Source organism: Neovison vison, chromosome 8 (assembly GCF_020171115.1).
Source record: "Neovison vison isolate M4711 chromosome 8, ASM_NN_V1, whole genome shotgun sequence".
Taxonomy (NCBI): Eukaryota; Metazoa; Chordata; class Mammalia; order Carnivora; family Mustelidae; genus Neogale; species Neogale vison.
In genome coordinates this window covers 114,371,395-114,398,132 of record NC_058098.1, presented here as the reverse complement: position 1 = coordinate 114,398,132, position 26,738 = coordinate 114,371,395, and the positions used below count along the sequence as shown (strand labels likewise).

At 45.1% G+C, this 26,738-nt stretch overlaps 1 protein-coding gene and 1 pseudogene across 1 annotated transcript in view; one reads left to right on the top strand and one right to left on the bottom strand.

Annotated features, from left to right (window-relative positions):
* Positions 1–24,100, bottom strand: part of LOC122915474 (glucokinase regulatory protein-like) — a 30,183-nt gene extending 6,083 nt beyond the window's left edge. Inside the window, 19 exon segments of the mRNA XM_044262241.1 lie at positions 7,953–8,011; positions 8,014–8,035; positions 8,136–8,233; positions 8,415–8,511; positions 8,891–8,970; positions 9,303–9,394; positions 9,632–9,730; positions 10,364–10,482; positions 18,339–18,376; positions 18,379–18,485; positions 19,805–20,034; positions 21,566–21,619; positions 21,803–21,870; positions 22,220–22,292; positions 22,659–22,686; positions 22,688–22,725; positions 23,320–23,388; positions 23,556–23,711; positions 24,041–24,100. Of these exon segments, the coding sequence (XP_044118176.1) occupies positions 7,953–8,011; positions 8,014–8,035; positions 8,136–8,233; positions 8,415–8,511; positions 8,891–8,970; positions 9,303–9,394; positions 9,632–9,730; positions 10,364–10,482; positions 18,339–18,376; positions 18,379–18,485; positions 19,805–20,034; positions 21,566–21,619; positions 21,803–21,870; positions 22,220–22,292; positions 22,659–22,686; positions 22,688–22,725; positions 23,320–23,388; positions 23,556–23,711; positions 24,041–24,100 (1,587 nt within the window).
* Positions 4,322–5,325, top strand: LOC122915777 (annotated as a pseudogene).
* Positions 24,101–26,738: the final 2,638 nt, after the last annotated feature.

The window sequence follows — 26,738 nt, the reverse complement described above, 5'->3', positions numbered from 1 at the left end:
ATTACAAGTAGGCAGAGAGTCAGGCAGAGAGAGAAAGGGGCAGCAGGCTCCCTGCTGAGCAGAGAGCCCGGATTTGGGGCTCGATCCCAGGACCCTAGGATCATGACCCAAACCGAAGGCAGAGGCTTCAACCCACTAAGCCACCCAGGTTTTTTTGTGGAATATGGTCAGGAGACAAAAAGAACTGCAAAGAAATCTTTACTGTTTCTTGGTAAGTTTGTTGATGGTAGTGGAATCAGGGTAGCAATTTCAAAGTGGGTATTTATTGTAGGACTAAGGAAATGGACAAATAAATTGACGATGTTGGGAATTAACGTTCTCATTAAGGGAAAACAGGTAGGAGAACATATATAAATTCATAAATATGTATGTATGTATATATACATATATATATCTACTTATGTGAAAAAAACATATACAGTTGACCCTTGGACAACAAAGATTTTAACTACACAGGTCCACTTATATGCAGATTTTTTTCAAAAATACAGGGTGGTGTACTATAAATGAATTTTTTGTATGGTTTTTTCTTTTCTTTTTTGTAAGATTTTATTTATTTATTTGACAGACGGTGACAGAGCAAGAGAGGGAACACAAGAGAGGGAGTAGGAGAGGGAGAAGCATGCTTCCTGCAGAGCAGGGAGCCAATGTGGGGCTTGATCCCAGGATCCCGGGATCATGACCTGAGCAGAAGACAGATGCTTGATGAATGAACCACCCAGGCACCCCTCTGTATTATTTTCTTGATGTTTTCTTTTCTCTAGGTTATTTTATTGTAAGGTTACAGCATATAATACATATAACTTAAAAAATATGTGTTAATTGAGTGTTTATGTTATTGGGAAGGCTTCTGGTCTAGAGTACGCTATTAGTTAAGTCTAGGGGAGTCAAGCGTTATACGGGGATTTTCAACGGTGTGAGGTGCCAATGCGTCTAACCCCATGTTGTTCAAGATCAACTGTATTTCCTTGTTCGTTGGTTCATTTTCTTTATTTCTTTCTTTCCTTCTTTTTTTGATACGGGAGAAAGAGTGCACGCGCGCACATGCAAGCAGGAAGAGGAACAGAGGGAGAGAGAGGATCTCAAGCAGACTCCACGCTGAGCTTGGAACCAGACGTAGGGCTCAATCTCATGACCCTGAGGTCATAACCTGAACCAAAATCAAGAGTCCAACATTTAACTGACTGTGTCCCTGTATTTCCTTGTTCTTTCTACCAAAGAATTTTGCTTAGAGGCAAAGTCAACAGTAGCAGTGAGCGTACCTAGCACCTAGGTTTCTAAATACAGCAGCCCCGTCTTACCCCAGAGGATAAGTTCCAGACCCCCTGTAGATGTCTGCTACTGTGAACAGTATGGAGCCATACACATACCATTTTCTCCTATCGTACATTCCAACGATAAAGATTAGTTCATGCATTAGGCACAGTAAGAGATGAACACCACCAATAATAAAATAGAACAATTGTAACAGCAAACTTTGATAAAAGTTACGTGACTGGGGTCTCTCTCACAAAATATCTTATTGTACTGTATTCAACCTTCGCCTTCTGGTGACGATATGAGATGCCAAAATGGCTGCTCCATGACATGAAGGGATGGGAATGATGTAGGCATCGTGACATAGGGTTGGACTACTACTGACCCTTTGGCATTCGGTACAGGGGTCATCTGCTTCTGGACTACCAGTAGATTTGGGTAAATGAAGCTGTGGAAGCACAATCATGAGAAGGCAGGACTGCTGTACCGATCCCCAAGGACAGCCACCAGCGCTCCTTGAAAACTACGGATTCCAGCCAGAACTGGAACTAGGAAAGTACAAGGTGAACCTGGGACAACATTTCTGTTCTCCTACATAGATGTCTGGGGACACTACTGTACAGACACACATCTACATACACACACACAGGTAAGTAATAATTAACAGAGTTAGAAACTGAAGTGGAGTGGTTTCTAAGATATCTTGTTAAGAAAAAACGCAAGGCACAAAAGACTATCATATGCTACTCTTCTGCATTAGAGAAAAGGTGCTTTTTTTTCTTTTTCTAAAAAGAAACACAGCAAAGAGTGTTCCAACACTAATGTGACTATGTCACAACGACAAAGGGGCCAGCTTGAATAAGCTCTCTTTTTTTTTTTTTAAGATTTTATTTATTTTTGACAGACAGAGATCACAAGTAGGCAGAGAGGCAGGCAGAGAGAGAGAGGAAGGGAAGCAGGCTCCCTGCCAAACAGAGAGCCCGATGCGGGGCTCAATCCCAAGACCCCGGGATCATGACCTGAGCCAAAGGCAGAGGCTTGAACCCACTGAGTCACCCAGGTGCCCCAAATAAGCTCTCATTTTGAGCATTAAAATCAGTAATGACAGGAATGGGTTAAAACACATTTAACAACAAAAAAATTCATGACTCCAAACTGAGTCTAAATAAATGTAGATGGTGTGAGGAGAGAAGGGAGAGATTTTCTTTACAGAAGAATCCCAACTAATAAATGTAGACAGAAAGATAGAAAAAATAACTATTTAAAAAGCACCAGAGTAATAAATTGATTCGACCAAGAATGATCTGTGGATGCTAAAACCACTGGGTAAAAGATCACTAAAGAACAGGATGCAAAGAAATCTGACACACCCAGGGCGCCTGGGTGTCTCAGTTAGTTAAGCTTCTGCCTTCAGCTGAGGTCATGATTTTGGGCTCCTGCGATAGACTCCCTGCTCAGTGGGGAGTCTGCATGTCCCTCTCCCGCTGCCCCTCCCCTGCCACTCGTATTCTCTCTCTGCCTCTCTCAAATAAATAAAGAAAAGTTTAAAAAAGAAAAAGAAAAGAAATCTGACACTACTTTGAGTAAGTGATAAAACATAACATCACCAGTAAAGGAATAAACTGACATCAAACATCTCCCGATATGATACCCTCATCTATGAGCCTCATCTCTGTGGCTCTCCTGCCAAAACATTTCACTTGAATATAATGAAGAAACAATCGGGCCAATCCAAGGTGAAGCACATTCGGGAAAATAATTGGTCAGACTCCTGTACTATCAATGTCATAAAAGACACAGAAAACAGCTAAAGAATTCATCTAGATTAAAGAAAACTAAGTGCAACACGTTATCTCTGATTGGATCCTGGACCTGGAAATAAAAATAATGCAGAGATAATTGGGGAAATTTGAACACAGGCTGCATATTCAATAATCATACTCACAGTCCTTTTTCCTGAGTGTGAAAATTATATTGTGGTTATGTAGACAAATGTCCTTGTTCTTAGGGGACACAGTAATTTGTGTCAAATGTCATCTTATGTCAAAGTATCTTTCAAATAATTCAGAGGAAAAGACGGATGAAGCAGATGTGGCAAAATGTTAAATATTGGTGAATTTCGGGGCGCCTGGGTGGCTCAGTCGGTTGGGCATCTGCCTTCAGCGCAGGTCTCAATCCCAGAATCCTGGGAGCAAGCCCCATGTCAGGTTCCCTGCTCAGTGGGAAGCCTGCTTCTCCTTCTTCCTCTCCCTCTGCCTGCCACTACCCCTGCTTATGTGCTGTTTTTCTCTGTTAAATACATAAATAAAATCTTAAAAAAAAAAAAGATTGGTGAATCTAGGGAAAGTTGTATGGGTATTCACTGTTCTGGCAATTTTTCTGTAGGGTGGAAAATTTTTCAAAATAAAAGTGTGGGAGGAGTTTACATCAACGATATTTCTGCAACTAAAGATTTACTAATGGAAGCCTTTTTATTTCAAACAATCGCAATATATTTGGAAAGATACAAACCAGAAGCAAGCAAGAGACAGAAGCTATACACACCAAAAAATGACTGATTGATGTGACTATGTAAAAATGTAAAGAAAACATCTCTCCATCAACAATGGAAAAATAAAAAATCTTCATAAACTAGAGGAAAACATAGAACAGGAATTTTAAAAAAAGGCTACTGTCCTTGCTATATACACTCTCTCTTATAAATTAATAAGAAAAAATTAAATATGCCCAAAAGAATGGGTGCATATGCCCAGAAGGCATGAAGAAGTAACACGAGTCAATCTCCATAGTCCTTAAAGGAATTTGAATTAGGGACTCCTGGGGGCTCAAGTTACCTTAGTGTCTGACTTCAGCTCAGGTCATGACGTCAGGTCCTGGGATCCAGCCTCTGCTTGGGCTCTGCCCTCAGCAGGGAGTCCGCTTCTCTCTCTGCCCCTCTTCCCCTCCCCCATTCATTCTCTCTCTCAAATACATAAATAAAAATCTTTTAAAAATGATAATATGGAGGAAAACTGAGATCTTCTTTGTGCCCCAACAGCTGCACCCCACAGCACTGCAGCCGTCACCATGCCACAAAATGAATATATTGAGTTACACTGGAAGCGCTATGACTATCGTTTGGATTACCATGAGAAAAAGAGAAAGAAAGAAGGTCGAGAGGCTCATGAACGTTCAAAGAAGGCAAAAAAGATGATTGGTCTGAAAGCGCCATCCTGAGAAAATACAGATGAAAAAGACTATCAAGACGCAGGAAAAGAGAAACACCAAACAAAAGAATGATGAAAAGACTCCACAAGGAGCAGTTACCTGCATATCTACTGGACAGGGAGGGACAGTCTCAAGCCAAAGTACTTTCTAATATGATTAAACAAAAACGAAAAGAGAAAGCAGGAAAATGGGAAGTTCCTTTACCCAAAGTTCGTGCCCAGGGAGAAACAGAAGTATTAAAAGTTATTTGAACAGGAAAGAGAAAGAAGAAAGCATGGAAAAGAATGGTCACTAAAGTCTGCTTTGTTGGAGATGGCTTTACTCGAAAACCACCTAAATATGAAAGATTCAGTAGGCCAATGGGCTTACGTTTCAAAAAGGCCTGTGTAACACATCCTGAATTGAAAGCCACCTTTTGCCTGCCAATACTTGGTGTAAAAAAAAATCCTTCATCCCCACTGTATACAACTTTGGGTGTTATTACCAAAGGTACTGTAATTGAGGTGAACGTGAGCGAGTTAGGCCTTGTGACACAAGGAGGCAAAGTTATTTGGGGAAAATATGCCCAGGTTACCAACAACCCTGAAAATGATGGATGCATAAATGCAGTCCTGCTGGGGCACCTGGGTGGCTCAGTGGGTTAAGCCTCTGCCTTTGGCTCAGGTCATGATCTCAGGATCCTGGGATCGAGCCCCGCATCGGGCTCTCTGCTCAGCAGGGAGCCTGCTTCCCTCTCTCTTTCTGCCTGCCTCTCTGCCTACTTGTGATCTCTGTCTGTCAAATAAATAAATAAAATCTTAAAAAAAAAATGCAGTCCTGCTGGTTTGACAGCAGTTCGAGACAAGTAATTCCTTATAATTACTGGAGACTACACACCAATCAGGAAAACAACCATTCCTGGTGGTTCTGGATATTACCAAACAGCCTTACGTATCTGCAGTCATCTAGAGAAGCATTTATTCTATTGTGAAAAACATTAAAATAGACATTTATTTAAAAAAATGATAATATGGATATATTTGTACAGAAAGGTGTTCATAATTTTCAGTGAAGAGAAGCAAGTTAAAAACAGCATGGCAAAGATGGTCCTATTTTTGTATACATATATATACATACTTACATATGCATAAAAAAGCCTAGAGGGACATTCTCCAGAATTTGTCTAAGTGTTTTTTTGAAAGAAGATTGTTTTTTTTTTTAAACAGATTTTATTTATTTATTTGAGAAAGAGATCACAAGTAGGCAGAGAGGCAGGCAGAGAGACAGAGAGGAGGAAGCAGGCTCCCTGTGGAGCAGAGAGCAGATGCAGAACTCAATCCCAGGACCCTGAGATCATGACCCGAGCCAAAGGCAGAGGCTTTAACCCTCTGAGCCACCCAGGCATGCCATTCTAAGGATATGTTTTAAAATGGGAAACTGGGTGTTTTGTTTTCATAACATTAAAAAAAAAGCATTTGTATCTGAGATTTATTCTTTTCCTTGGCACAGTCAAGGTCAAATTTAAGGAATATAAGGGATCCCTTAGATCCTCTAGTCTCCTGAGAACACTGGGGCTCAGTGAGCCCACTGAGCCACCAGACGCCCCTGGAAGAAGGTTATTATGGATGCTTTTCTCCTTTTGATTTCTGTATTCTCCAAAGTGTTTACAATAAAAATATTGCTACAGTAATTATAATTTTCTTTAAAAACACAGATCTTTTTCCAAAGATCACAGGTTAACATTCCCTACTATATCCCCTATCCCTGGAATAGGACCTGGCACGTGATAGGTACATAATGAATGAATGAGTAAAAGAATCTGGCTCAGGGAGCCTGGGTGGCTCAGTGGGTTAAAGCCACTGCCTTCAGCTCAGGTCATGATCCCAGGGTCCTGGGATCAAGCCCCACATCGGGCTCTCTGCTCAGCGGGGAGCCTGCTTCCCCTCTTCCTCTCTCTGCCTGTCTCTCTGCCTGCTTGTGATCTCTGTCAAATAAACAAATAAAATTCTTAAAAAAAAAATAAAAGAATCTGGCTCAATTCATGGATATGGTGGAAATTTGTACTGTAAAGTGAAATAAACCACAGACTTAGAGTCACAAGGCCAGGGTTCGAGTCCTGGCTCCTGCTTTAGCCATGTGGCTGTGATTACAATACCTTAATCTCTTAGTTTCAGCTTCCTTATCTGAGATGGGGGAAAAAACCTACATCCCTTAGGAATCCGTTATGAGAAATGATATTATAAATGAAATAGTTTGTCAAGTACAGAGTCCTACATGTGTATTAGGTATAATGACAGCACAGTGGAACCTGGAAGAGGTATCTCACATCAAGGAGGGTTCTAGACAATGTGGGTTTCATCGGAGAAGACTTCTTAGGAGATGTGAGATGTCAAAGGAGACAACGAATGTGGAAAGTATGCCACAAAAGTAGAGCTGTGACCAATGAACACCATTTGGAAGGGAAGACCAAGGTACGCAATGGAAGGAGCATGGACCCCCTGGCTCAGGGGGAAGGGCTTCCTTTGAGTTCTGAGTGCAGGTAAGAAAGCATGGCAGCTATTTGGTCAAGTCAGGAAGCTTCCTGGAAGAGGTGATCTGAATAATGGATGAGACCCATCTCTCCAGCACAACCCTTCAGGGCCCTGGCTGTGCCCTGTGGACGGTGGACAGAGTCAGGTGAGAAAACGGAGGAACCACAGATGCAAAACTGCCTTCTTTCTTGGGCCACAAAGCACAGGTGAACTAACACTCAGATGTCCCAATGCCCTCTCCAGATCAAACTGCAAAGTGTACCCAAATTGGTAATTATTTCTATGATTATTGTCAGTGCTCATACTGATAATGTCTTGCTAAAGCATTATCAGTGCTTCAGTAATGAAATTATAATTACAAATGTTATAATAAATTATAATTAGTGAAAAGTAATGAAATTATAATTTCATTATATTACAGACAATATCAGTAATTTTGTCTGCAGTGAATTCAGCATAGTGAACTTGCAAAGGATATACCTTAAAGACTTTTGTATAGTGAGGATGACTATAACATCAACAATGAACCTGAAACAAGGGACAAATGAGTATCTGTCAGGTGACTGGCGGCCTGGCCTATCTTTTTCACATATTCCTGGAGAGAACTGAGCCATTACCTTGGAAACACTGACCAGTGACCCGGTAACACAAGAACTTGCCCAGCTGGCTTTCTGGGAGTCCAGCAAAGCTTTCCACCCTCCAGCCTTGAGTTGCCTTTTTTTTTTTTTTTTAAGAGTTTATTTATTTATTTGACTAAGATCACAAGTAGGTAGAGAGAAAGAGGGGGAAGCAGGCTCCCTGCTGAGCAGAGAGCCCAATGAGAGACTCAATCCCAAGACCCTGAGATCATAACCTGAGCCGAAGGCAGAGGCTTAACCCATGGAGCCACCCAGGCGCCCCAGACTTGATTTTTCTAATTTCTGGAACCCTTCCCCCTCTGAGTCCTTCAGCACAGAGATACCCTCTCATTCCCCATACCTGGATGAAGTTCCCTTCATATTCGAAGAAAAGCAGTGGCCACGTGATGCTGATGATGGAGGGAAGAGCTTCTTCAGAGGGGTCTGGAGAAACAGAGAGAGAGAATGAGCCAGAGCAGCATCCCCAGGAAGGCCGTTGCTGTAACTGCCACCCCAGGTTCCGTCCCCAAGGCTGGACCCTCACTGGCAGGGTCTGCCCCATGGTGCTATGCGCCAGGGCCTGGATGTGGGCCGTCTTCTCCTTCACCTGCTCCACCAGCGCCTGCAACTCCATGAGGTTGTCTAGGAGAGGGGAAGGGCGCCAGAGAAGAAAGCTGTTCTTCCTGTTCCCTGCGGTCCCGTCAGGACACGCACCCCTCTCCCTCCCTCGGAGCAGGTGCTTTAAGCCCAGAAAAATGACAGCTCCCCGAGTCACTCCCCTGCCTCCCTCCGCTCACCCCACCACTCCTGCCTTCCCTCTCACCATCCAGGGTGAAAATGAAGACCACGGTGTCGATTTCTGTGAGGGATGGCAAGATGGAAGTCAGGAGGTCCTCTTGGGAGAAGGAGAACTGGGGACCCTGGGCACGAGAAGATGGGGGCCCCCTCCCATGAAAAACTCCCGCACACAGACCTGGAGACCACAGGGGATCTCACAGGACCCCTCACACAGCGTGTTTATACACAGATGGAAGAACCGAGGTTCAACGAGGTCAAGTGTTTTGCCCAAGATGATGCAGCAAGTTGAGGGAAGAGCCTTGGACTAGAGCCAGCTTTAGAGGGAGAATCCAGAGCCTTCTGCCCTCCCTGTGCTACCCCAAAGCCTCCTGACCTCTAACCCATATTCCCTTCCCTGGACTGTCTGCCTGCTCTCCTCCCCCACCTGTCCCCACCTCCCCTCACCTCCCACTCCCTGCACACCTGTCACCTTCACAACCTCCCCCATGTCCCGTCATCCGCCCCCTGGTGGAGGAGCTCAGTCCTCTGGTTAAACATATCACTGTGATCACCAGTGAGAAAGCCGCGGACATCTCAGTAGTCTGGAAGGTTTAAGGACAGGGAGAAAGGAGTGATGGGCTTTATAGGAAAGATTGATTCTAGGCTTGGGGGAACATTCATGGGTCTTGGAGGAAAGTGCCAAGAGGGGTGTAGGGTGAGGTGTCACACACATGGGAAGCCACAGCTAAGCGGGGCTGGGAGTTGAGGGACCAAGGCCTGAGTAGGGGTTCACAGCAAGGAGCATTTGACTGAAATGCCTATTCAAACAGGACAGTCTGGACATCGAATGAGGAACCCCCATGGGCTGGGGATGGGGGTAGGAAATCGGTTTGCATTCAGGTGGAGCCAGGAAGCAAGTCTGGACCACCGGCACCAAAGGTGTGGATACACTCCACTCCATCCATGATGGCCATGATGCCCGGGGTCTGCCAGCCAACCAGGTACACGCGGCCTTTTTTCTCCAGGCTGAGCACGGGCCAGAGGTCAGGACACGAGAGGAGATACGGCAGTGAGAAAAGATCAGGGATCAGAGAAGATGCATACGGCGAAGCACAGGTGCAAACCAACAGAAAGGTTACTGCGCCCTCCAACCACGCGGACCTGCTCCCCTCACCATGTTAAGGAGTCCTGTAGAGTCTCCGCTGTTCTCAGGACAATCCCCCCCCCACGCCACCTCCCCACTCCAAACACGTTTCCACACACCTGGTGCTGGCTTGCTTCATCAGGGCAGTGATCTTCTGGCTTTGACTCCAGGTCACCTGATGAGCCCACTCAAATGTCCGTAGGATTTCCAGAAGGCACCTGGGAGAAAGGCCACCAGCTCCCGGGGTGGGCCCAGGGCCCCCTCTAGACAGCATGGGTACCCAGCCCTGCCCAGGGGAAGGCACAATTCCCTGAAAACTAAGTTCTGCTGGTCCCTAGCAGGGGTGCGGGGAGTCCTGTCCGAACGCAGGACAGAGGGCAGAAAGGACTTCCATGAGCAGAACACAAAGATCCAACAGAGGCCAAAGGACATGAAGAGAGCGGGGCAAGGAGGATGGGATCGGAGCGGACGAGGAGGTCAGTGGGGATTCTGGGAGCCAGGCCAGAGACACAGGCTCCCGCAGAAGGAGTTCTTCCTGCATGACCTGGACCCTCCCCAAGCCAAAGACTTTCTGAAACGAGGTGAGCTTTCATGTCCCAGGTGGGCTCAGGGATTAGGTGTCCCAGGTGGGCACAGAGATCAGTGGGACCTGAGGAGCCCAGGGTCCACTGGAAACAAGTGAGACTTTGTGTGCTAAGAAACCCAGCCTTTTCCCACGGCCCAGGGTGTGGTGGGGCGGTGGTACTGGGCCTCCGTTTTGCTGCCATTAACCCGTCTGTCTCTGCGTCTGCACTTGCCATCCCCCAGCCCATACCGACCCCTTCTCTGCCTGACTCTGATTGCTCTCCTACCTCTGAGAGGCTGCGATGCCTCGGTCCACAGTCTTATGGGCGGCCAGTAGCAAGGTTTCCAGCAGGATCTTGGTTGCGCTTCTACCTTTCATCCAGGAAGGGCCACTGAGGCCCTCAGGCTAAGGAGGTGATGACCCCCGGGAGAGGTTGGGAGAGGAAGGAGGATCGTGTTGTTCACGAATTAGTGGCTGCTGGGCAAGTGCTCTGGCTAGAGGCCCCTGGCACAGAGTCTGCTTAGTGATTCCTGGGCATGCACTCTGGTTAGAGGCCACTGGGCCTGCATTCAGCAGGACTGGGGGTGTCCAGTGCACTATGAGGAGGGCTGGGTTGTGGGCTTCACTGAGACAAGCAGAAAGAGGGTAAGGGCCGCCTCTGCTCATTGCCATGGCACATTCAGGACTCTAAGGAGAAGGCCACAGTGACTGAGTGTCCCGTTAGCAGGAAATAAGTGTTTTTTGGAGAGGGTTTTGTTTAGTTTTGTTTTTTCAAGAAGTTTCTTCCAACCCAACCCTCCAATTTTTTAATAACAGTTTGTCAATGCAAACATCACTTTCAGGTCCTTTGGACCGACCAGTGAAGCAGCCATTGTAATGGACAGGGATGTAACATGACACACCAAGCATAAAGAGATTATTGCAAAGAGAATGATCAAACTGGTGACTGAGAAAGGAGATTAACAGTAAACAACTGCAGATGGGAGGAGAAATGAGCACCTGAGAGCTGAAAGATACGGACCTCACACGGGGCGGCTGCCTTCCCATCTCACAGAAGGAAGAGCAAGAAAATGTCACACATGGGTCCATCTCTGGCAGAGAGGCCCAGGGGCAGGCACTCGGCTCAGGGCCTTGTCCAGTCAAAGTGAGGGTAGACCACACTCAAGAGAAAGAGGAGCACAGAGGCTTGGAAGGACCACCCAGTTTTTGGAGAGGATTAGAAAGGCAGAAGAATGGGGGAGTCGTCAAGATGGTGGAGAAGTAGCAGGCTGAGACTACCTCAGCTAGCAGGAGATCAGCTAGAGAGCTTATCTAAAGATTGCAAACACCTGCAAATCCATCGGCAGATCAAAGAGAAGAATAACAGCAATTCTAGAAACAGAAAAACAACCACTTTCTGAAAGGTAAGACTGGCGGAGAAGTGAATCCAAAGCGACGGGAAGATAGACCCCAGGGGAGGGGCCGGTTCCAGGCAAACGGCGGAGCAACGGAGCACAAAATCAGGACTTTTATAAAAGTCTGTTCCGCTGAGGGACATCTCTCCGGAGGCTAAACCGGGGCGAAGCCCACGCAGGGTCGGCGTGACCTCAGGTCCTGCAGGGTCACAGAAGGATCGGGGGTGTCTGAGTGTCGCAGAGCTTGTGGATATTGGAACGGGAAAGCCGGCTGCAGAGACAGAGCCGACAGTAAGCTCGCAGCTCGGTGTTGCCTTGAACCGGTCGCAGGCTCGGTGAGCTCGGAGCGCGGCTGGAGGTCAGGCAGACGCGAGTTACTAGGAGCTGTTCGCTGAGGGCGCACTGGGGAGCGGGGCCCCGGGCTCTCGGCTCCTCCGGGCCAGAGACCAGGAGGCCGCCATTTGTATTCCCGTCCTCCGGAACTCTACGGAAAGCGCTCAGGGAACAAAAGCTCCTGAAAGCAAAGCCGAGCAGATCACTCAGCCCGGCCCCTGGTAAGGGCGGTGCAATTCCGCCTGGGGCAAAGACACTTGAGAATCACTACACCAGGCCCCTCCCCCAGAAGATCAACAAGAAATCCAGGCAAGACCAAGTTCACCTACCAAGGAGTGCAGTTTCAATACCAAGGAGAGAACAGCAGAAATCCAGAGGAGGAGAAAACAAACCACAGAACTCATGACTTTCTCCCTGTGATTTTTTAGTCTTGCAGTTAATTTAATTTTTTTCTTTTTCAATTTTTTTCCTCTTCTTTGGCTAAATTTTTTTTTAACTTTTACCCTTTTCTTTTTTAACGTTTTTTAACTAGTTTATCTAATATATATATATATATTTTCTTTTTTATACTTTTCTTTATTCGTTTTCTTTTTTTTAATTCTTTTTTTCTTTTTTTTCTTTATTTTTGAACCTCTTTTTATCCCCAAATCAGAAGAGATCCCAATCTCTTCAATCTTTTTTTTTAAATTCTTTTTTAAATTCTTGATTGAATTTTTAATTCAATCTCTTTTTTTTAATTCTTTTTTTTTCTTTCTTTCTTTTTGAACCTCTTTTTATCCCCAAATCAGAAGAGATCCCAATCAGAGGAGATTCAGAGGAGATCCCAGTCAGAGGAGATCCCTCACCCAATCGTGAGGGGGGAGGATCCCCCCTCACGATTTGGGATCTCTTCTGATTTGGTTAAAGCATATTTTCCTGGGATTGTTGCCACCCTTTTAGTATTTTACTTGCTCCTTCATATACTCTTAGCTGGACAAAATGACAAGGCGGAAAAATTCACCACAAAAAAAAGAACAAGAGGCAGTACCGAAGGCTAGGGACCTAATCAATACAGACATTGGTAATATGTCAGATCTAGAGTTCAAAATGACAATTCTCAAGGTTCTAGCCGGGCTCGAAAAAGGCATGGAAGATATTAGAGAAACCCTCTCCAGAGATATAAAAGCCCTTTCTGGAGAAATAAAAGAACTAAAATCTAACCAAGTTGAAATAAAAAAAGCTATTAATGAGGTTCAATCAAAAATGGAGGCTCTCACTGCTAGGATTAAATGAGGCAGAAGAAAGAATTAGTGATATAGAAGACCAAATGACAGAGAATAAAGAAGCTGAGCAAAAGAGGGACAAACAGCTACTGGACCATGAGGGGAGAATTCGAGAGATAAGTGACACCATAAGACGAAACAACATTAGAATAATTGGGATTCCAGAAGAAGAAGAAAGAGAGAGGGGAGAAGAAGGTATACTGGAGAGAATTATTGGGGAGAATTTCCCCAATATGGCAAAGGGAACGAGCATCAAAATTCAGGAGGTTCAGAGAACGCCCCTCAAAATCAATAAGAATAGGCCCACACCCCGTCACCTAATAGTAAAATTTACAAGCCTTAGTGACAAAGAGAAAATCCTGAAAGCAGCCCGGGAAAAGAAGTCTGTAACATACAATGGTAAAAGTATTAGATTGGCAGCTGACTTATCCACAGAGACCTGGCAGGACAGAAAGAGCTGGCATGATATTTTCAGAGCACTAAACGAGAAAAACATGCAGCCAAGAATACTATATCCAGCTAGGCTACCATTGAAAATAGAAGGAGAGATTAAAAGCTTCCAGGACAAACAAAAACTGAAAGAATTTGCAAACACCAAACCAGCTCTACAGGAAATATTGAAAGGGGTCCTCTAAGCAAAGAGAGAGCCTACAAGTGGTAGATCAGAAAGGAACAGAGACAATATACAGTAACAGTCACCTTACAGGCAATACAATGGGACTAAAATCATATCTCTCAATAGTTACCCTGAATGTTAATGGGCTAAATGCCCCAATCAAAAGACACAGGGTATCAGAATGGATAAAAAAACAAAACCCATCTATATGTTGCCTCCAAGAAACTCATTTTAAACCCGAAGACACCTCCAGACTTAAAGTGAGGGGGTGGAAAAGAATTTACCATGCTAATGGACATCAGAAAAAAGCAGGAGTGGCAATCCTTATATCAGATCAATTAGATTTTAAGCCAAAGACTATAATAAGAGATGAGGAAGGACACTACATCATACTCAAAGGGTCTGTCCAACAAGAAGATCTAACAATTTTAAATATCTATGCCCCCAACGTGGGCGCAGCAAACTATATAAACCAATTAATAACAAAATCAAAGAAACACATCAACAATAATACAATAATAGTAGGGGACTTTAACACTCCCCTCACTGAAATGGACAGATCATCCAAGCAAAAGATCAACAAGGAAATAAAGGCCTTAAACGACACACTGGACCAGATGGACATCACAGATATATTCAGAACATTTCATCCCAAAGCAACAGAATATACATTCTTCTCTAGTGCACATGGAACATTCTCCAGAATAGATCACATCCTCGGTCCTAAATCAGGACTCAACCGGTATCAAAAGATTGGGATCATTCCCTGCATATTTTTAGACCACAATGCTCTGAAGCTAGAACTCAACCACAAGAGGAAGTTTGGAAAGAACCCAAATACATGGAGACTAAACAGCATCCTTCTAAAGAATGAATGGGTCAACTGGGAAATTAAAGAAGAATTGAAAAAAATCATGGAAAAAAATGATAATGAAAACACAATGGTTCAAAATCTGTGGGACACAACAAAGGCAGTCCTGAGAGGAAAATATATAGTGGTATAAGCCTTTCTCAAGAAACAAGAAAGGTCTCAGGTACACAACCTAACCCTACACCTAAAGGAGCTGGAGAAAGAACAAGAAAGAAACCCTAAGCCCAGCAGGAGAAGAGAAATCATAAAGATCAGAGCAGAAATCAATGCAATAGAAACCAAAAACCAATAGAACAAATCAACGAAACTAGGAGCTGGTTCTTTGAAAGAATTAATAAAATTGATAAACCCCTGGCCAGACTTATCAAAAAGAAAAGAGAAAGGACCCAAATAAATAAAATCATGAACGAAAGAGGAGAGATCACAACTAACACCAAAGAAATACAAACTATTATAAGAACATACTATGAGCAACTCTACGCCAACAAATTTGACAATCTGGAAGAAATGGATGCATTCCTAGAAACATATAAACTACCAAAATTGAACCAGGAAGAAATAGAAAGCCTGAACAGACCCATAACCAGTAAGGAGATTGAAACAGTCATTAAAAATCTCCAAACAAAAGGCCAGGGCCAGACGGCTTCCCGGGGGAATTCTACCAAACATTTAAAGAAGAACTAATTCCTATTCTCCTGAAACTGTTCCAAAAAATAGAAATGGAAGGAAAACTCCCAATCTCATTTTATGAGGCCAGCATCACCTTGATCCCAAAACCAGACAAGGATCCCATCAAGAAAGAGAGCTATAGACCATAATCCTTGATGAACACAGACGCAAAAATTCTCACCAAAATACTAGCCAATAGGATTCAACAGTACATTAAAAGGATTATTCGCCACGACCAAGTGGGATTTATCCCAGGGCTGCAAGGTTGGTTCAACATCCGCAAATCAGTCAATGTGATACAATACATCAATAAAAGAAAGAACAAGAACCAGATGATACTCTCAATAGATGCTGAAAAAGCATTTGACAAAGTACAGCATCCCTTCCCGATCAAAACTCTTCAAAGTGTAGGGATAGAGGGCACATACCTCAATATCATCAAAGCCATCTATGAAAAACCCACCACAAATATCATTCTCAATAGAGAAAAACTGAAAGCTTTTCCACTAAGGTCAGGAACACGGCAGGGATGTCCATTATTACCACTGCTATTCAACATAGTACTAGAAGTCCTAGCCTCAGCAATCAGACAACAAAAGGAAATTAAAGGCATCCAAATCGGCAAAGAAGAAGTCAAACTATCACTCTTCGCAGATGATATGATACTATATGTGGAAAACCCAAAAGACTCCACTCCAAAACTGCTAGAACTTGTACAGGAATTCAGTAAAGTGTCAGGATATAAGATCAATGCACAGAAATCAGTTGCATTTCTCTACACCAACAACAAGACAGAAGAAAGAGAAATTAAGGAGTCAATCCCATTTACAATTGCACCCCAAACCATAAGATACCTAGGAATAAACCTAACCAAAGAGGCTAAGAATCTATACTCAGAAAACTATAAAGTACTCATGAAAGAAATTGAGAAAGACACAAAGAAATGGAAAAATGTTCCATGCTCCTGGATTGGAAGAATAAATATTGTGAAAATGTCTATGCTACCTAAAGCAATCTACACATTTAATGCAATTCCTATCAAAGTACCATCCACCTTTTTCAAAGAAATGGAACAAATAATTTTAAAATTTATATGGAACCAGAAAAGACCTCGAATAGCCAAAGGAATATTGAAAAAGAAAGCCAAAGTTGGTGGCATCACAATTCCGGACTTCAAGCTTTATTACAAAGCTGTCATCGTCAAGACAGCATGGTACTGGCACAAAAACAGACACATAGATCAATGGAACAGAATAGAGAGCCCAGAAATAGACCCTCAACTCTATGGTCAGCTAATCTTTGACAAAGCAGGAAAGAATGTCCAATGGAAAAAAGACAGCCTCTTCAATAAATGGTGTTGGGAAAATTGGACATCCATGTGCAGAAAAATGAAATTGGACCATTTCCTTACACCACACACAAAAATAGCCTCAAAATGGATGAAGGACCTCAATGTGAGAAAGGAATCCATCAAAATCCTTGAGAACACAGGCAGCAACCTCTTCGACCTCAGCCGCAGCAACATCTTTCTAGGAACATCGCCAAAGGCAAGGGAAGCAAAGGCAATAATGAACTTTTGGGATTTCATCAAGATCAAAAGCTTTTGCACAGCAAAGGAAACAGTTAACAAAATCAAAAGACAACTGACAGAATGGGAGAAGATATTTGCAAATGACATATCAGATAAAGGACTAGTGTCCAAAATCTATAAAGATCTTAGCAAACTCAACACCCAAAGAACAAATAATCCAATCAAGAAATGGGCAGAGGACATGAACAGACGTTTCTGCAAAGAAGACATCCAGATGGCCAACAGACACATTAAAAAGTGCTCCATATCACTCGGCATCAGGGAAATACAAATCAAAACCACAATGAGATATCACCTCACACCAGTCAGAATGGCTAAAATTAACAAGTCAGGAAGTGACAGATGCTGGCGAGGATGCGGAGAAAGGGGAACCCTCCTACATTCTTGGTGGGAATGCAAGTTGGTGCAACCAATCTGGAAAACAGCATGGAGGTTCCTCAAAATGTTGAAAATAGAACTGCCCTATGACCCAGCAATTGCACTACTGGGAATTTACCCTAAAGATACAAACGTAGTGATCCAAAGGGGCACGTGCACCCGAATGTTTATAGCAGCAATGTCCACAATAGCCAAACTATGGAAAGAACCTAGATGTCCATCAACAGATGAATGGATCAAGAAGATGTGGTATATATACACAATGGAATACTATGCAGCCATCAAAAGAAACGAAACCTTGCCATTTGCGACAACATGGATGGAACTAGAGCGTATCATGCTTAGCGAAATAAGTCAAGCGGAGAAAGACAACTATCATATGATCTCCCTGATATGAGGAAGTGGTGATGCAACTTGGGGGCTTAAGTGGGTAGGAGAAGAATCCATGAAACAAGATGGGATAGGGAGGGAGACAAAACATAAGTGACTCTTAATCTCACGAAACAAACTGTGGGTTGCTGGGGGGAGGGAGGTTGGAAGAAGGAGGGTAGGGTTATGGACATTGGGGAGGGTATGTGCTTTTGGGTAAATTGGAAGGGGAAATGAACCATGAGAGACTATGGACTCTGAAAAACAATCTGAGGGGTTTGAAGTGGCGGGGGGGTGGGAGGTTGGGGTACCAGATGGTGGGTATTATAGAGGGCACAGCTTGCATGGAGCACTGGGTGTGGTGAAAAAATAATGAATACTGTTTTTCTGAAAATAAATAAATTGGAAAAAAAAAAAAGAAAGGCAGAAGAATGAAACTGCATCCCATTGTTTTAAAGCCCGCCTTTAAAACGAAAATGTAAGAGAAACAGAAAGCAATTCACCCTTCCATTCAATCCTCTCTACTCACAGATGAAAAAGAGGTTTCAAACTGGAAACCTGCCCTAGATGGCTTAGCTGTTTAATGATCAGGGATTTAGCAGACAGGGTCAGGACAGAAATACAACATCTTAAGGTGAAGGAGGAAATGGGAAAATAGGATTTGCTTTACGACATTTTAGTTGACACAGTACGCCAGGAATTCAGACAAGACGTAACAAGATCGGAGGCATCTGGGAGGCGGCAAGCATTCCCTAGGTGAGGGTGAGGAGGATCCTACCCCAACAGGAAGACTGAGCCCGAAAGCTTCCTGTTTCCCTGCAGCTTCTGCATGCGCTCTGCTATTTGTCGGAATGTGGAACTCCAGTCTTCTATGGGGTCATTTCCTGGGCCCACAGAGAGAGAGATGTGGGGAGATGGTGAGAATCTAAAGGAAGGACCTCAGATGAGAGTCGGGGTCAAAGACCACATTGGGATGGGGGTCTAACGTCAACATTCTCCTAGAGATGTGCTTTAGAGCTCATAGGGGCACCGTGTCCCTGAACCCCAAGGAAAAGGGTTAGTAAAATATTCAGCAATTTAATCCTAGAGCAAAGCCAACACTCAAGTTTAAAGCTCCAGCCTGATACCAGAACTTTCTTGTTTCCCTGTCCTTGCCCGTGTCCCACTGCCATGGCCACAATACCCACAACTCTCTGTAGGCCCCTGAAGGAGTGCCTATCATCAGAATGTCAAAACTGCCACTTTATTTTCAGTCTTAAGGTCCATCAGAAGCCCTTCCCATTCCTGGAAATATATTCTGGCCATCTCCCCAAAGAGTGAACCCCTCACTACCTGAGGGAGGGACAACCGCTCCTGCCGAAGGAGCACAGCTACAAGGCATGAAGCGTAGCATCCAGCATTTGGCAAACATTTCTCGAATAAATTAACCACGAACAAAACAATGTGCTAAGGGGACAAGAGAACATCAGGCTTGTTACCTTCTTAGGTGCAACCATGGAATCTCAAAGAACGGAGATCTTGGGTAGTTGACCTCTACTGGGTCAACTCTGCTAGGGGATACCCGGCCAATGACCCACTGCGGCAGGAGCTCAGAGAGTTACCTCTGTATAAGGCCTCCCTAACCTCCCCTCATCATCCCATCCCTGCAAAATATCTACCCCTTCTTTAACTACTTTTGTATTTTTTCATTTGTATTTCCTCGAGGGCAAGCAAATTTCACATATTGCACGCCCATTTTGTAAAAGTGTTTCCTGTCATTTGTCCTCCAACTACTTCGGAAAGTCCCTAGAGACCTAAGCAGAGCCCGGAGCCAGGGTTCATTGTGGGGTTTAACACGGAGACCCCCAAACTTGGCTAGTCATCAACATCACCTGGGGAGTTTGGGTTGGTGTTTTTCTATTGTTTGTTTCTGTTTGTTTGTTGTTTTTTTAAACTACCCATTTCTGGATACCACGCCCACCCTGAGAGTCAGTTTCAGGAGTTCTGGAGTGGAGCCCCCAAATCTGTATTTTTCAAATGCTTCCCAGACGACTCTGAAGATCAGCCAAGTTTGGGAGCTGCTGATTTAAGGAACAACTGCAAGATCTCCATGCCCACGTGGTTTGAAATCTGTCATTTCACTTAGTCCCAGGGCCTGAAATTAGCATCCACTGCAGCAGATACATTTTTGGTGAAGGAGAGTCCTCCATTAAAAGGAGCAGGGTTAAAAGTATCTCTGACTCCTTTAATCTTCACATGAATTACGCTACAAGCCTGGAATCTGGGAGTTGAGAAAAGGACCTCAGAAAGCACCCGGCCGCCCCTCCCCCCAGGATCACCACTGCATGTGCAGAGCCGCTCTTGAGGAATCCACAAGCCTTCCCTGGAACATTCCAGCGACAGGCAGCCTTCAGCTTCATCAAGAGGCCCACTCCAATGGTGAAGTCAGCAGAGCTCCCCGCACCTGGCTGGGCACCAGCATCTCCATGGATGATCTCAAAAAATAAGGGATTTCAGGGCCTCACCCCAAAGCGACAACATCCGAGCTCTCGCGCAAGGGCCTACGAATCTACGTTTTTCTTGCTTTAACACTCCTGAGGCTGAACATCCAGGGAACCACACCTGAGCACTATCGGTTTCACATGCTGACCTCTGGGATCAAAGCGGCCATCTACATAGAGAATAAGGCGGAGGTGACTGAGTGGCACAGAGTTCTCAGGAAAGGGGGCAGGGTGGGGGTTTGAATAGCCAGAGGGGGACCCAAAGGGAGCCTAGGATGACAAAGGAGAAGGGTTGCTACAATAAGGGAGCTGGGCAAAGGGAATCAGAGGCCACTCAGCACCCACAGCTTCTTTGAAAAGACGCTTCTCTTTGGGGTATGCATTGTCCGGACCCTATTCTATCTTCTGGCCCTTGTTTTCCTTGTCTCTTCACTTCCTGTTTTGAATGTCTGCTTTCTGGTATTTTATGTGGCCTTTGTAAGCTGCCTTCAATCCTTCCCGAAACAAGAGACTACATCAACCAGTGGACCAAAAAAAACGAAACAAAAACAGAAACAAAATAAAACAAAAACCCACCAAAAACAAAAACCTCATAAGCTCAGGGACAGTCTGTATTTACTCTAATGTTCTGAGAGGCGGTGAATAAGACCATAGCCACCACGCCCTCCTCTTTATGGCTGTACTGTAGATTTTGTTTTTGTTTGTTTGTTTTGTTTTGTTTTAAAGATTTTTACTTGTTTATTTGACAGACAGAGATCACAAGCAGGCAGAGAGGCAGGCAGAGAGAGGTGGGGAAGCCAGATCTCTGCTGAGCAGAGAGCCTGATGCGGGGCTTGATCCCAGGACCCTGGGATCATGACCTGAGCCGAAGGCAGAGGCTTTTAACTCACTGTTAAAATCGTATACTACAGTGGTGAGAGAAAATTGGGGTCACCAAATCCAGTGCTTGGAATCTTGTTAAAATGCAGATTCAGACTCAGTAGGTCTTGGTGGGGGCGAGATTCTACATTACTAGCAAGTCCTAGGAGATAATGATGTTGCTAAGCAAGGACCATGCTTAAGTAGCAAAGGGCTGGTCCAGGGGTCAGCTTCTTCTGTAAAGAGCAAGAGAGTAAATATTTTAGGCTTTGGGGCCCCTGTGAACTCTATGCAATACTCAACCCTATTGTTGTAGCATGACGTGGCCATAGATCTTATGTAAACACAAATGGCTGTGTCTCAATAAAACTTTATTTACATAAACAGGCAGTGGCATGATTGGCCAGTGTGGTTGCTGACCCTGGGACTAGTCCATCTACCTTGGTTGTTGAATGGACTGAAACACAGGTATTCTGGAATAGGATCCTTTGCTTGTCATTCCACATTCATGCAGCTGGGTTTCAATTAGTGAGAGTAAAATCAAAATTCCTTGTGCAAACCCTTTCTGTTTCCTAGTACCCACTTCGTCAGTCTATTTTCCATGCTGTTCTGCCCCCACCCCCTTCCTCCCTGTAGAATGGATCCCCCAGGCTGTCTTCACACGCACAGAGAGTCCCACTGAAATGCCAATGACAATCACCCTCTTCTTCCCAGCAGCCACCTACAAGAGGAGGGTGGGTGAGACAGTGCCACCAGGAGGATTCTAGGACACAAGCCTATTGCATGGAGATGTCAGGGTCAGGACTGGGGAAGAGAACGGGTTTGGCTGGATGGGGACTTTTTTGTCCTCATGAGAATGAACAGATGGAGATGTCTGGTTGACTATCAGGGGGAAAACACAGACCTTCTTCAGTTCTTCAGTCCCCTGCAGGGCACTATCTTCTGTCCCCTCCCAAGATGCCACCGCAGACCCAGGAGGACAGACTCAAAGTCAGTGGCACTGGTTTGAAAACAGAAGATTATGGTGTACTAGGGAAGAAAAGGGAATGCTTTAAGAGAAGGGAATGATGGGAAAGACATCACTGAATACCTACTACTTGCTAAACACAATGATAGACGCTTTCTAGGGCTAAAAAACTCCAATTCCTACAAGGGCCAGTCAGGTGACATGAGTATGTGAAGTGGGCTAAGGATAAGGCAATAAGAAATGATGGGGACCAAAGAAAACTGGGCACAATCTCCACCGGAAAGCCTTAAAATTCTATTTCTAGAAAACACTATCCAGGCCAAAGAAAATATTCACGGGCCAACTTGGCTTACCTGTCACCGCCTGCAATGAGGTGGGTGTAAAGAGGTTTCTGTCCTAGACCTTTCATCAGCTGGTTGAAGGAGACCTGTCAGCGGGGAAGGACATGAGGTAGTGATGAAAGTGAAGGGAGCGGTAACCTTGGATTTTGACAACTAGTGTGAGGATTCCCTCAGGCCAGCGCTTAAGCCAGTCCTGCTTGGAATCTGGCACTTCGAAAGCTACTTGCAGATGACGGCTTGGGGTGCATGGGATGTAGAGACATGAGCCATAGACGGAGTGGGACCCAGGTGGGTTCCAAAGATATGAGGTTCTGTGGTGAGATCTAACTTTGAGAAGAGAGGGAGCCAGGCCTCAAGAGGGCCACCTAGGAGCTTAGCTATGATGAGCTTTATGGTCCTGAGGGTTACCCCGAGAAGGCAGAGGAAGGAAAATCGGGGATCAGGGTACTCACTGACATGAGAAACGCCATCCTGCCAGTTGCCCCCTCCACTCAGCACCACCACCCCCCGCTCAGGTTCCTGAGAAAGAAAAATTCCCGGTGTCGCCAGGGCCTAGCTCCTAGCTCAGGTTGGGGGAAGCACATTCCTTCTTTGTCAGCAGCAGAAGAACTCCGGGAGACTCCTTTACCCTCCTTTTACCACAAAAGGGAACAGAAAGATGCCTGGATTTGAGAACGAAACTTCAGTCTGACTCCCAACTCTGGCTGAGCTACTTACTCAAACCTTACTCATTCCAGAAAGGACCGAGAGCAGCTTTGTCATCCACCAATCACTCAATAAAAAGCACCGCTACCCAGCAATTATTAGCTGGATATATTTGGGCAAACTACTGTGATTTGTTTTCCTAGCTGAAAAAAAAAAAATGGAGACAATCGCACTAATTTCACAGGTTTTTGCAAAGGTAATGAGTGTGAAAGCACAATGTCAATTACAGAGTGTGATGTAGATAATAGTTATTATAATTACTGTTGATTAATAAGATGACAATAAAGAGGCCAGAGGGAGGACTGGGAGAAAGGAGAATGGAGATGGAGTAAAATGAGAAGTGGAAACCAAGAAAAGAGAAAGCGGGGAAGGGAGAGAAGTTAGGAGGGGAGAAGACAGAGACTGTACCTTCAGCACTTCCTGCACTTTGCCAGCCACTTGGACCATGGTGGTCAGAACTGATTCACTATACAGTCTCTGTAGGGAACAAGTGGGAATCAGAAGCCAAGAAAAGGACAGCGGATTTGGGGGAGGGGGAGGAATGAATGGTGTGGTGGAGGGGCTCTCAGGTCTCAAACACGAAGGACCATTGGCATAGAGTTGGCATCTTTATTTTCAGTGTCCAGGGAATGGGTCTGGGTTACCTGGTCTGTGGGCATGACTTGCCCCTCCTCCTGGAAGATCTCAGCATCACATGGTCCCAGCAATCGAACAATTTGCTGGGCATCTGCTCTGTCGAGGTCCTGGGTCAGTGGGTTTGACTTCTCTGTGATTGGCAGGGCTGCCTCATACCCAGACAACTAGAGGGAAGGGGGCACAAGGATGCAGACAGGGAGCCCAGGCCTCACTCGTGCCTCTTGATCTGGAGGTGGGAACGGCAGCAGGCACAAGGTTTGGGGACATACACACACACACACACACACACACACACCATCCAAGGATTTAGCCTGAACTTGGTACTCTGGGCCTAATAAGGGAAGGTCAGGAAGGAAGATGGGAAGGAGGAGATGGAAAACAGAAACCCAGGGTGGAGGGAGGTCCAGATGAGAAATGATTCTAGGAATCAGTGCAGAAGACCAACATGGAGAAAGCGGAGGAAGGGAGGGTGCGGGCGGTGGGGGTTGCTCACCTCCCATTTGCCGGGCTCTGGGGTCTCAATCACATGTTGAAAGTGTTTTGTGCCCGGCATGGTCGCACGCTGTGGACACCCTGTCGTGCCTGCGTCTTCAGCCAAACAAACCCTCTGTCACGCTAACTCTGCTTCTACCTGGCAGGGCCTTATCTGAGCCACAGTGAGATTAATCCAGGTACCCTGACCTCTCTGAGCACCACCCCCTCTGAGTATCTCTCCCGGCACCCTTTCCTGATCAGTTGGCCCCCAGCCCTCTGGGCACCCCAGGGAAGCTCCAGGGGTCCCTCTTTGCATGCATGCACACTGCCCAGTCTCTGCTTTGCCCCACGAAGGGGGAAACCTGAGGTTCATTACTCTTAACCTTTGGACACAATGACCTCTTCTCTGGAAGAGGTCTGGGCCTGGAGCTCAGAAGTGTAGGGTAATACCCAGTCCCAGGACAATGAGAATCCCTGAGCAGAGGATTCTTCTGGGACCAGGATGCAACAGGAGGCCAGAGATCAGGGTCTTCAGGGACAGCAGAGGCAGAGGACCTGAGCCATGGCTTGATCACATGTCCAGAACACACAGTACTCCGGGCCCCTCTTGCTTCCGGGCCCCATTTCACTCTTTCATCTCAGAAGGAAGGTAACAGAAGCTTTGGAGTCCCAGGGGAGACACATGCTGAACTGAATATTACAGGGAAAAAGTGCCACGGAAATAGAAATGCTGCCATGAGAATTAGAAACCGAAGTATCTGCCCTAAATACAACATGAGCCAACATTTATTTACACTGAACAATGCACTTCTCACATTCAGTATCTCACTGGGTGCATTCACACTAAGGAGACCACACTGACACCCTCATTTTGCAGATGGTAAAGCAGAGGCTCAGAGAAGTTAGGTCATTGCTGAAGATCACACAGTTGACAGAAAGGGGACTCACACCCAGGTTGTTGCTCCAGATCTCATGAAATAGTTTAAGGATTTATGTTTGTTAAACGAATGAAGTAACTAAAATATTGGTGCAAGTAATGATAATCCCTCGCTCACACAGTGTCCTAAGATTTATAAAGACATTCCCCAACATTATCTCACTGGATCCTGCCAACAGCCCTATGAGGTTCTGGACGCTCTGATTTTAGGAAACCTGACACTTAGACGACCAATTTCTGCACGCCAGGCCGGAAGAAGAGCTAAAAACCATAGGTTGCTACTTTTTAGACTTCCGCTGCTATAAACCCAGCCTACTGTCCTAACCGCTGGACTCCAGCTCTTCCCGTGCCCAGACACCTAGGTGACGCTCAATAAATATTTGTTTAATAAAGAATGAATGAGAGCGAAGAGAATCAATATCAGATTATGAATGGGGAAGAGATTTAAAAGTTGACGCAGTCTACAAGTAGGTCTGGATGGCAGATACAGTAGAAGTCTCCTGGTTTCCATTCTGCCATCCCTTCCAACACACACACCTTTGTTTCCTACTACTTCCTTATGCTCGACATTCTTACAGTGGTTTGTGTTTCCAGTACTGCACAAGGAGAAACCTCCTTGGAGATGGAGCCTACACTGAGAGAGTAGAGTTGATAAGTAAAGATTAAGAATCAGGTCCTTGGCTGAGCTCTGGATCAAGCCTCACCTGATCCAGACACATCCCAGACCAGTCCGCTGAAAGAAGGCCAGTACAGTCAGTTAAGTGGCTGACTCTTGGTTTCGGCTTGGGTCATGATCTCAGGGTCGTGGGATTGAGCCCTGTGTCAGGCTTTATGCTAAGTGGGGAGTCTGTTTAAGATCCTGTCTCTTTCTCTGGCCCCTCCGTGTGCGCGCTCGCTTTCTCTCTCTCTTTTTTAAAAAGATTTTATTTATTCACTTGACAGACAGAGATCACAAGTAGGCAGAGAGGCAGGCAGAGAGAGAAGGGAAGCAGGCTCTCCACTGAGCAGAGAGCCTGATGCAGGGGCTTGATCCCAGCACGGTGGGATCATGACCTGAGCCGAAGGCAGAGGCTTTAACCCACTGAAGCCACCCAGGCGCCCCTACGCTCTCTCTCTCTTAAATAAATAAATCAATCTATAAAAAAAAATAAATGAGGGGAGTGCCTGGCTGACTCAGTTGGTTGGGTGTCTGACTCTTGGTTTCAGCTCAGGTCATGATCTCATGAGTCATGAGATCCCACGGTGAGGGCCTCCCTCATTGGGAAGTCTGCTTGAGATTCTCTCTTTCCCTCTTCCTTCGCCCCTCTCCCCCACAATAAACAAATAAATCTTTTTTTTTTAAAGAAATTCATTTCTATTTAGACACTTAAGGACACAGTGTGGTTTTTGCTCAACATTGCATTTCCAGTACAGGGCTGCACATAGTAGGCACTCAATAAGTATTTATTGAATAAATTAGTGATTGAAGTGACTTCTTCTTTTTTTTTTTTTAACCAAGATGTGGTTTTTAGAATATTAGATCAGGTAGAATGCTTTTGATGTAATAAACATAAAATCAAACACAAACTGGTTTACAGTAGAAAGCAGAGGAGAGGAGGATTCTTTTTTTTTTTTTAAGACTTTTTTAATTTATTTGACACAGAGAGAGAGTACAAGCAGGGGGAGCAGCTGGCAGAGGGAGAAGCAGGCTCCACCCTAAGCAGAGAGCCCGATGCAGGACTTGATCCCAGGACCCTGGGATTACTACCTGAGCTGAAGGCAGACACTTAACCAACTGCGC